Source organism: Lagopus muta, chromosome 18, assembly GCF_023343835.1.
Source record: "Lagopus muta isolate bLagMut1 chromosome 18, bLagMut1 primary, whole genome shotgun sequence".
Lineage (NCBI taxonomy): Eukaryota > Metazoa > Chordata > Aves > Galliformes > Phasianidae > Lagopus > Lagopus muta.
In genome coordinates, this window is record NC_064450.1 from 4,489,042 (window position 1) to 4,500,541 (window position 11,500).

Here is an 11,500-nt window from a genome sequence, read left to right on the forward strand (position 1 = left end):
CGTTCTCCAGGTCTGGACGGAGCTCATTTGGACCAACGCGACGCCCGAGTCCCCGCCCGCCCCTCCAGCCCCCAACCGCGGGGCGAAGCGGCGGGTAACAGCTCCTCGCCATGGTGACGCGGCAGCCAATCAGAGAGCGCGAAGCTGTTTACGGGGCGGGGCGTCGCCGTGGCAACACGGGAAGCCTTGCGGAGCCGCTACTTAATGGCGGGCGCTGCGCTGCCGGCAAATCACGGCGGCGGGGCGGGCAGCGCCGGGGGCACAACTCGTCCCTAAAGGGGGGGAAAGCGGAGCCCGAGGCCGGGGGGTTTGTGTGCGTGGAGTTTTTTGTTTTGTTATCGGTTATTTTTTTCCTGGTTGGTGTTTCCAGAAGCTTCCTGCTCTCCCGTGAACTTTAGGAGCCGGGGCACGTCGCTGGGACGGGGTAAGGGGCAGAGCGGTGGGACGGGGCGGTGAGGGCGCGACGGGGCGGCTCGGACGGGGACATCGGCCGTGGGGCTGCACGGTTGGCGCACGGAGCGGGGGGGGGGGGGGCCGGGAGTCGTTGATTTCTGTTATCTCCCCACTCCTGGCTGCAGCCAGCAGAGGTGATAGGAGCTGAGAGCTGGAAGGGCTCTTGCTGTGCTGAGCCCATTTTGGGGGGTTTGCTCCTTTTTGGGCAGCAGGGCAAAGGGTTTTCTGCGTGTCCCTACCCCCCCCCCCCCCCCCCCCCCAACCCCTGACTGTTGGGGGCTGCATTATTTGAATGGTAGAACCCACAGCCCAACGGCTGCTGCCCAAGTGCTGCCAGTGCCCAGGCCGGCTCAGGGGCCGTCCCTTCACCGGGTGACACCGGGAGGCATTGGGTGACAGCTTTATGGCCTCGCTGGGGGCTGAAGAGCAACTCAGCAAGAACGACTGAAGCTTGAACCCATCAGCTCGCTCTGGGGTAGGCTCAGCTTCTTACCGGTCGTTTTGGGGGTCTGGGCTGCCGAGAGCAGCTGCACCTCGGGGAAACTGACCCGGCCCAACCCCCTTTCCCCCCCCCCCCCCCCCCCGATGTCGTTGCAGGTCCGTCCCCGTCCCTTCCCGGCGCTGCTCCCCGTGGACGCTGGAGCTGCCGCAGCGCCCAGGCATGGCTGAGGGCTGGCTGAGCCTGCGGGCGGCCGAGGGGCAGCAGGGCAGCATGGGGGACTCGAGCAACTTGGACGACAGCCTGACCAGCCTGCAGTGGCTGCAGGAGTTCTCCATCATCAACGCCAGCGTGGGCAAATCCTCCTCGTGCCCCAGCGGCCCCGATCCTCACGATTGCCACCACATCCCCGGCTTCGCCGCTCCGTGCTCACCCCTGGCTGCCGACCCGGCGTGTATGGGGATGCCTCACACCCCCGGCAAACCCACCTCCTCCTCCACCTCGAGGTCGGCACACCTGGGTTTGCACGCACAGCCACCCGAGGACATCGACTACAAAACCAACCCGCATGTCAAGCCTCCCTACTCCTATGCCACTCTTATCTGCATGGCGATGGAAGCCAGCAAGAAGACCAAAATCACCCTCTCTGCCATCTACAAATGGATTACTGATAACTTCTGCTACTTCCGACACGCCGACCCCACCTGGCAGGTGGGTGCTTTGGGCTCTGAGGGTTTGGGATGCGGGGGGGTGCGCCGTCAGGTGGAGGGGGGTTGGTTCCTGTGGGGTTTGTGGTTTGCTGTGGTGTGCACAGGGATGGAGGTACTGAGATGGGAGAGGGAGGAAGGATGAAGGGACAGGGATTGAGTGTGCAGGGATGGCGGAGGGAAGGAGCCATTACAGGGGAGAGCCCAGGGCCATTTTAGGAGCGGGGAGGTGCATGCTTGGCCCTGGCATGTGGATGTCTCTGTCCTCAGCTCCACCTTCCTGCAGCCCCCCTTAGAGCCCAGTGTGTGAAACCCCCAAATGAAGGCTCTGAGTGCTGAGGAGAGGGATGGGGTGGGCTCACGGGGTGATGCTGCACGTTGGATAAATCCCCCTTTGGGGAGGCTCGGAGCAGAAACGCTGCAGGTCTGCGAGCAGGGCAGAGGGGAGGTTGCTTCTCTTGGAGAGGCCAAGGAGCCTCCATCTCTGTGATGAAATGTGAAGCCTCAGAGAGAGGCCGGGCTGTCCCATATCTCAAATGAACCCATCCTCAGAGGTAGGGGACAGCCCTCGGCAGTTCTAGGCACAGCTTGAACCTGGGGGTTTTTCCCAACCCCTCCATCTCTGTGCCCTCCATGCAAGATCACGTTGAGGCTTTCAGGATGTGGCAGGGCAAGGAGGACCTCCACAGATCCCAAAGAACTCCCACACCCAATCTACAGCACAGGGCAAAGACACTGCAAACCCCCCCAGGCTGCCCTCTGCCCACATCTCCAGCAGCTCCCAAAGCCCATTCCAGGGCAGGGAACTCCTTATCCTCCAGGATTGCACAACGCCTGCATCCTCCTGGTGAGGACAGCACCTGGGACCCCCCAGATCCTCCCTGCACCCCCCCAGATCCTCCCTGCACCCTCCTTATGGGGCCACCCCATAGAGCAGCACAGCTCTGGCAGATGGGAACACTGGGGCAGTGTGCATTGCTGGTGGGGGTCTTTTGGGGTGGAGCAGCACCGTGCCAGCATGTTGACTTCGCCCTGCAAGCTCCTGGCTGGCTAATCACCGTGGTTTTAATTAAATGTGTTTATTAAAAAAAAGAAAGAAAGAAGGGTTTTCAATCCTTCCCCGCAGACATGCGGGGGGTTTGCAGGATTGTGGCAGGGAGGAATGATAAATATGTCCATGTAACGAGGGGTGGCCCGGCCTGAATGAGATGTGGGATGGGGAGGGGAGATGGGGAGCCCGGAATTCAGCCCACAAAGCTCTGACCCTTGTAAAATGTCATGAAATGGTAAACTTGGAATCTCTGCAGCCTGGAATGTTTGCGGGGATGTCTGTGATTCCCCTTCTTCCTTTATTTTTTTTTTCACTTTTCTCTTTTGTTTTTTCCTTTTTTTCCCTCCCTTTCTCTCTTTTTCTTCTTCCATTCTCTTTGTTTCCCTTTTTTCTTCCTTCTTCCTCTTTCTTTTTTTGCCCCCTTCCCCTTTTTTATCCTCTTTTCCCCTTTCTTCCCCCCTCCCCTTCTCTTTTTTCCCCTCTTCCTTTCTTTCTCTCTCTTTTTTTCCCCTTTCTTTCTTTTCGAGGCCGTTTTCTCCTCCCCTACCCCCAACTCCCCTATGAGCAGACAGCCTCGAAAGGTCATCCCACCCGTACTCTGGGGGGAGATGGATCTATTCCTGTGGGAGCTGAGTGCTTTGGAGGGGAGCCAGCGCGCCCAAGGAGCTCCAGCCCAGCACTGGGTTTTGTTGTGTGTGTGCCTATGTGTGTGTGTGTGTTTTTCAACAGCTCTGAGCATTCAAGCCTTGTTTTTCCTACTCGGCACTACGGATTATGGATGAATAAGCATAAAGATATCCAGGCAACATTTAAAAAAAAAAAAGCCCTCTACCATATCCAATCTCTTAATACAGTCTTGGCTTTGTGGAGCTCAGCGCTGTGTTATTTACCCGATAACTGAGTTTCCTTTCTGATTATTCACATCACTCTAGGCACATTCAGGGCTTCAGAACAGCTCAACAGGAGCAGAAACTCCTCTTTTTCTTTTTTTCTTTTTTTTTTTTCTTTTTCCAGCTGCTTTGAGCTGTGGCTGATGAAGATGTGGTGATTTCACACATCCTGGGCCAGGAGGCACCTCTTGGGGCAGATAGCCCGGGATAGCTTTGCCCACCTCCCCTTGCCCTAGCAATTGGCACAGATGACCTTTGGGGGTACAGGGACGGATGACGCCAACCCCATGGTGCTGCCATGCATTGCTGTGGGTTGAAACGCCCCATTTGAAATGGGGCCATGGGTGTGAGTCCCTCCTCACCCTCTATGCAGAACTAGAGCTCCTAGGGTGGGTCTGGCCTGTTTCTCCCAGTGCTCAAACCCTGTGGCCCCACTTCACAGCCGAGGAGATTTTCCCAAATGCTTCCCGATGGCTGGCAAGTTCTGGCTCAAACCCTTGTCTTCTCCTGCTTCTTGGTTGGCTGGGAGGAAGGGAAATGACACTGGAAGCCCAAGGAGGGAAGTGCCTGTTGGGCATATGGCCTGGATGACGTGACAGCGTCATTTCTGCCTTGTTTCCCCCCAGGATCCCGGCTGATGATGCGTAGCCATGCAGGAAGCAACGCTCAACCTCTCTCTTTTCTCTTTTGGGTGTAGAACTCCATCCGACACAACCTTTCCTTGAACAAGTGCTTCATCAAAGTGCCCCGTGAGAAAGACGAGCCGGGGAAAGGCGGCTTCTGGAAGATCGACCCTCAGTACGCCGACCGGCTGATGAACGGGGCTTTCAAGAAGCGGAGGATGCCCCCGGTGCAGATCCACCCAGCCTTCACCAACAGGGCCCAGCACCAAGCGTGCGGCGTCACCGGGCCGGCGCCTTCCAGCCGTGCCAACGGCAACGTCCTCAACGTCAACACGGAGTCCCAGCAGCTGCTGAAGGAGTTTGAAGAGGTGACCGGCGAGCAGAGCTGGGATGGGAAGAGCGGCCGCAAGCGCAAGCAGCCCTTACCCAAACGCACAGCCAAGGCGGCCCGGCTGCTCAACACAGCCCTGCTCACCCAGGAGGAGCAGACCGAGCTGGGCTCCCTGAAGGGCAACTTCGACTGGGAGGTCATCTTCGACACCAACCTCAATGGAGATTTTGCCACGTTTGAGGAGCTGGAGCTCACACCGCCCATCAGCCCCATTGAGCGTGAGGTTGACCTGGCGGGCCATGGATATCACGACAATGCGCAGGAGTGGTGCATGGCCGGGTCCGAGCAGCCCCTCACCGAGCCCAACCCCAACAACCTGGACTTTGACGAGACCTTCATGGCCACCTCCTTCCTGCAGCACCCCTGGGATGAAGATGGCAATGATTACCTGTCTGGCTCCGTCAGCATGGAGCAGCTCTTTGAGCTCGGTGACGCCTCGCTGCCTGCGGACGTCAATGAGTGGAGCGCTGCGGGAGCCTTTCTATAAGCAAAGGACTGAACCAAACCCACGGGGGCTTTGGGAGGATGCTCCCTTTGTGCTGCTGGAACTTGCAATGGACAATACTTGCTATGGACAGTCTCCCCCAGCAGCTTGATCAGCTTCGTGGTAGGGTTATTCATAGACATACCAATGGGGAGAACACAGTAACACAAAAATTGCTTGAAATATCTTCAAAGGACACACCAGAAGTCTGAGGTCCTCGAGTTTCCTCAAGAGAAGAGATAGAACAGTACTTATTTTTTTACTTTTTAAGAAACAAAATGTAAATTACCACTTTCCTTTGCATGGAAATGGACACGGCATACAGTCCTCCTCTTCAGAACCAACAGACAAGATTCCTGGTGGCTTCGGACTCCGTAGACTACGTGCAATCTTCTCTCTCCTTCTTCTCTCTGTTCTTCTCTCTCTTTCTGTCTGGGTTCATTTGTAGGTGTAGCTAATTAGTTAGCAGACAAATAGAGTCCCCTCTGGATTCTCCGAGTTCAACCTCCCTCCTGACTTGTGCCTGGGGAAGAAGGAAAGATCCGTAAATTCAGTCTGCCTCTTTAGGTGTTTTTATATAATCTATTATATATTATATATTCAAAGAAACCTATATTTTTAGCATTAGGACTTCTTTTCAGAGTAGGGTAGGGGAAATGTAGGTTGGGGGTTGTTTTGTACTTTGGCTTCTGTTAGTTGTTCTGCAAACCAAGACCTGCACGGTGGCTTTGATCAGCTTTGGGTCACCCAACTCCGTGTCAATGTCAGCACCGTTCCTGCAGCCAAACTGTGCCGAAACTTGACCCAAAGCTCTTGGATTCCTCTGCTCCTCTTCCCCATGGGTGGTTTGGGTGATGTAGCTGCTGAGTAGGAGTAAGGAAAAGCTGTAGTACCAGTGCTGTGTGTCTTAGACTCGCAGGAAAGAAAAAAAAGAAATGGGAGATTGTAAAGATTTTCTTTTTTGGTTGCAGAAGCTCTTAGGATTGTTGTTGTGAGTAACATAGCAGGAGTGTAGCTGTAGCACTAGAGTCAATAAACCAGCCTTAAAAAATAAAACGAGAAATGGCCTTGGTTTAATTTGCAGTGGGCAATGGGGGGGTCGGGCACCAAGGCTTCCATACCCCACAGCTTCAGTGGGGCTGGGCCAGGAGCTGAAGCCCACACAGCCTTGGGGCTGGTGGAGATGTATGTACTTGTATGGGTGATGCTCCTTTTCATCTGTTGTTTTTATATTTTCCTGGGTTGTGGCGAATGAATGCAAAGATACGTGTGCAATTATAACCTTTTTCATGGAGAGTTATTTACCAATTAAAAAGGAAAAGAAAAAATGGGGAAAAAAGAAGAAAACCAAAAAGACTTTTGGTTCCTTGTTTCCTTCCAGCACTGCCTGGCTGTGTCTGAGCCTCTCCCACGTGGGGCTCAGTATCTCACCATCCCAGTCCTGCTCTCCAGCCCTATGGGGGTTCAGCAATCCCCCATAGGAAAACTGAGGCCCAAACCTCATGCATGGCACAACTTTCACATCAGGGGGCCCTGCTGACTTGGGGACACTGGGAGCTGCTCCCAAGCTCTGGTGTGTCCTTCTCTGCTCCTGGGGGGTGGTTGTCCCTGTTTCTTCCCATAGGAACACAAACAGGTTGTGAGCCCTCCTGGGTGCGGGGTGGTGAGAGGAGCTGCACAGCTCTGCAGGAATAGACAAACCCTCGTGGGGCCAATTACACCGAGGAGCAGCTCAGGCTCTGCAAGAGCAGCAAAGCAGCGGCTGCAAAGCAAGCATTGGTGTGGGGGGGGGTCTGTGTGGGGAGGGTGGGGGGCTGGGAAATGGAGCTCAGTGTGGGGATGGACGGACTGGGGGGACCCGCACCTGTATAATGGGATGGTGGGAGAAAGAGAAGCTTCTGCTCATCTTTGAGTACCCCTAAGGCAGCAGTGTCCCCTCCAGACCCTCACTGGGGCTCAGAACATCAGCTGGACCTGCTCCAGGACATCCCAGCCCCTGAGCCTTATGGACTGGATGGGCAGCGCAGCAGCAGGTGCTCACAATCACAGCTGCTCTCAATCTGGGCAATCTTAGCCCAAAAGAAGGGCTGGGCTCACTGCTGGAGGTGGTCCTGCTTAGTGCTGAGAGGGCAGGGTGTGACTGAGTTGATGAGACAGGGCTTGGGTCTCCTTTTGGCCTGGGGAGCATGAGCCCCCAAAGGAGAAATGAGGGGCTGGGGGTGGTCAGGTGCTGGGATGGGAGGTGACAGAGAGCCACTGTGGGGGTGTTAAAGAGATACCAGGGATCTCTTTGACTGAAGGACCTGCGTTAGCATTGGGATTTGGTCAGGCTGATGGTTGGGCTGGGGGAGGTGGGATCACACAGGCTGGAAAAAAACCTTCCACGATTCTATGGCTGGAAATCTCAATAGCGCATCTCCTGCCCTGCTCCCTATTGTCAGCACGTGGGCTCTGCTCTCTATTTCTCCTTTTTAAGAGTGTTATTAGCAGGGCTGGGAAAAGCCAGCAGCCCCTCGCTCCTATGGTTCACTGCTTCTTTTGCTGGCGAAAAGCCCACATTTCTGCTTCGCCCCCTGCAAAAAGCAGTGCCCCGGGCACCCACCCCATACAGGCACTGCCAGCAGCCAGCATTCCTGCCAGCCAGGAAAAAGGGTGAGCATAAAGCAGGCACCAGGAGAGGCCCCAAACAACCCCGTTTTGTTCAGCTCCTGAAAGCAGCGCCGCAAACTTGGACGTGGATCTCATGGGTTTTCCCCTCCCACCCGAGGGGTGGTTTTGGGGTTTGGGTGTCAGCCATGGGATGGGGACACGGTGCTCCTGCCCGCGGGTGGCACCGACCTGCCTGGGCATGCCGTATAGATGGGAAGTGCCCCACTCCCTGCTCTGCCCCATAACCTTTGGGTTGTTCAACCCGCAGCCATAAAGCCTCTATCGGTGGTTTCTCTTCTTCCCCTGCAACGCCCCTCATCCATCATCCACCCCACGGGCAAACGACGACACCTCAACCCAATCTCTGCTTTGCAGAGAAGGGGAAACACACACACAGCCCCTTCTTTTCTCTGCTTTTCTTGTGTCTTTCTTTCTCCTCCATTGAGCGCGGCGCTGGCACGGAGCCATGCTGGCAACAGCCGGCTTTCACTTGCTAATCATCCCAAATATTGAAAATCTACGCCTAGAATAAACAGCCCCAAGTTGGGGCCATCTCTGCGCTGTGTGGAAATGCAAATCCCAACGCCTTTTGTTTCCTTCTCCGGGTTCGGTGCTGGGGGTTTGGAGGAGGTCACAGCTCACAGGGTCCCTCCCTACTCCCAGATTGGGTTTTATTATTATTATTATTATTATTATTATTATTATTATTATTATTATTATTATTATTTTCTCCCTCCTCGAGGAGTGAAATAAAAAGTCAGCCTGTTTTAGGATCCCAGGCTGGGATGGGTTGGAGCGGTGCGGGGAGAAGGGGGAGGCAGGATGGAGGAGGGCAGGGGATGGACGCGCATTGCATAGCAATGAGAGAACCTCCAAAGTTTGGGAAAACAAATGTTTGGGAAAACCTAGGGGCTTAGGTGGGTGAGAGATGGCAGGACCCTGCAGCGATGGGGTGGGGATGGCATGGGGCAGGAGGGAGGATGCAGACAGCAGCAGGGCCAGGGGATGGCTTTGGGGGTTCCTGTGCTCCTGATTTGGGATGGGTTTACACCCAAAGGGATGGAGCTGTCAGAGCAAAGCCTGCAGGGGTAGAATGATGGGAAAGCTGTGCTAGGTCCTCAGTGGTTATATTTGGAGGGTTTGGGCTGGATACGGACCCACTCCTGCTCCTGTCTTCCCAGCCCTGGGTTGGGAGTGCTGTGGGGTCAGGAGGGCTCTGGGAAATGCTGCTCTGAAAACAGGGAAGGGGCAAAGCCCCCCGTCTGCTCTTCCAGCTGAAGCCTGTGGGACCAGCAGCACCTGCCCAGTGTGGGTGAGTGCCATAATGGGGGAACTGAAGCTGTGATTTTGGACCTGAAGCTGACCACGTGCCAGGCTGTGCACAGAGGGGACAGCAGTGCCACCCCCCAGTGCTCCCAGCACGCCCTGCCTTGCCCCCCATCCCTGCTCCTCTGTGAAGCTGCTTTAGATCCCTTTGTGGTTTTGCAGGTCATGGGCTGCACTGGGAGCTTTTGCACCCCAAAGCTGATCTTGGGCAGCGCTTTGCCACGCACGTTGTCTTGCAGCCCTTTTACACACATCCTCATCTTTTCATCCATGTTTTTAGGTCTTGCACAAGGGGTGCAGCCACCCCTCCTGCACCCTGGCACCACCCCAGCACAGCACAGCACAGCTCCCTGCATCGCTCTGTGCCCCGGGATGCCCGGTTGGGTTCAGTGGGCCATTGCCAGCAGCCGTTCCCCACGGCAGGGCTGGCACAATGGGGCAGGCTGAGGCTTGTCCAGCACTCCCCTGACTGCAGGCAATGGTCCCTGCGTCACGGCTGTCACGAGGAGACGTGGGGCTGTGCCCCTTCCTCCTCCTTCTCCTCCAAGCATACCCAAGGTGGGTGTGGGGGGGGTCCTCCAAGCTGACCCACGCTGTTGCAGCAGGAAAGCAGGGGCACATCCAGCCCCGGGGCGTTGGAAGCTTTGTCCCCACCACCTGTTTGGGGAAGGAGTGCCCCGCAGGGTGCAGCTCTGCAGGCCCTGCTCACCCACGGGTGCTATGGGTGCATGGGGTCTGAATAGCCAGGGGTCACAAGTGGGCTTAATGTGGGGGTGTGGGTCCAATGGGATGCTCCTATCCCATGCATGGGGTTGGGAGGGCACCAGCATTACGAGCAGCAGGTGTTAACCCAGGAATCACAAAGAATTTGGCCTGGCGTGGTGCTGGTGGGAGGCGTGCCAGCCTGGCAGCCAGGAGGAGCCATGGCTCTGCTGCCAAACAGCACTCGGTTTCTTTGGGCAGAGCCAGCGCTGGCAGCTTGCATCTGCATGGGGAGCCCCCCCTGTTCTGAGGGGACGGGATGTTGGGGTGCAGTGAGGTGGCTGCTGGGGTGTAGGTGTCGATTTCCAGCCAGGGAATGAGGAGAGCAGCACTGGGATGCCATGCTCTGTCCCAGTAGCTTTTGGTTAGGAGACACATTAACAGGCAGGAATGTGCAAACAGCCAAAGGTCGGGGTAAGGCGGCTGCAAAGCCCACAGCACAGTGAGTGGAGGCAGAACCCCATGAGGGCAATGCAGGGGATCCCCAGGCACGGGGCTCCTCAGACCCCACTGATCACTGTGCCCTCCTCCTGCCGGGTGGCTCTTAGGGGTCACAGAAAACATTCCAGTTGTGCGGATGTTTCTGGCTGCTGCCCCACACCTCCTCCTCAGCCCCATCATGTGCGGGGCTGCCGACCCAGATGGCAAACACCCCCCGCCTTTCCCAGCAACGCAGCGTAGGGAGAAAATGAGCATCGTCCCCATCCTGGCCCCAAAGCATGAAATACGGCACCGTCAGTCCGTGCCAGGACTGATGCTCACAGTGTGCACTGCCCCAGACCTGGCCCAGAACCTCCTCTCCTCCTTAGATCGAGAACTGAAGGGCTTTGGTATGTGAGATGGGACGCTGTGGTGGTCCCTGGGCTTGGCTGGAGGAGGGGTTCTGCACCCCATCCCCATCCACAACGGCAGCACTAAGTAAACAGTGCTGGGGGAACCTCGTTAATCCTGATCATTCATTTACAAAAAGCCATTTAGAGCCGGCTATGCAGGCAGCTATCAGAGCACTGGGGAAGATTTCCCAGCAGGACCTTAATTCCCTCTGCAAATAAAGCCGGAGGTAAGGAGAGCACAGCTTGTGTCTGTGCCATGGCAGTGGATGGGGTTGTGGGGGGACTTCTGGGGCCAACCCTTAGGGACTGATCCCCACCAGCCTACAATGAGCCAAGGGCTGAGCTCTGCTGCTTCATCTTGTTTTGTTTTGTTTTAGGGACTCAGCCAACAGCTGCGGTGCAGCTCTGGGGCAGTCGCTGCCATGCTGCATCCCTTGGCATTGTCCTGCCCTGGGGTGTCAGTGCTGCACTGGGAAGACTGGGGAGCTGCAGCAGTTCCCACGTGGGCATGGCTCTCCTGCATGCTGAGAACCTCCATGAGATATCGTGGCTCAGAGCAAAGCTGGTAGGGCTTGAGACAGCTGTTGCCAGAGGGGCAAAGCCCTTTGGTGGGTTTGGTTCCTTCTCACCCCATTCAAGCTCACCCTAGCAGCAGCTGGGTGCACCCATGCTCTGTGGGTACAGGGGCAGGCAGAATTCATTTCTGCAATGGAACTCTTCCTGGGGTGGGTAGCACCGAGGCATGATGAGGGGACAGCAAGTCCTTGCTCTGAGGGCTGCTCTTAATTGACTGTACCTGGATGTCATCAAGATTACACCTTTCGTGGGGTGAACTTTGCTTCTACACAGGCAGCTGGGAGGGATGTGCCATGGGGGTCAGCACAGAGCACAC

General features: G+C 56.2%; 1 protein-coding gene across 1 annotated transcript; it reads left to right on the forward strand.

The window, feature by feature from the left end:
- Window positions 1-252: 252 nt before the first annotated feature.
- FOXJ1 (forkhead box J1) lies at window positions 253-5,757 on the forward strand. The gene is made up of 3 exons (XM_048964880.1): window positions 253-424; window positions 1,051-1,603; window positions 4,238-5,757. Exons 2-3 carry the CDS (start codon window positions 1,115-1,117, stop codon window positions 5,039-5,041), a joined length of 1,293 nt encoding a protein of 430 aa, XP_048820837.1. The 5' UTR covers window positions 253-424; window positions 1,051-1,114; the 3' UTR covers window positions 5,042-5,757.
- Window positions 5,758-11,500: the final 5,743 nt, after the last annotated feature.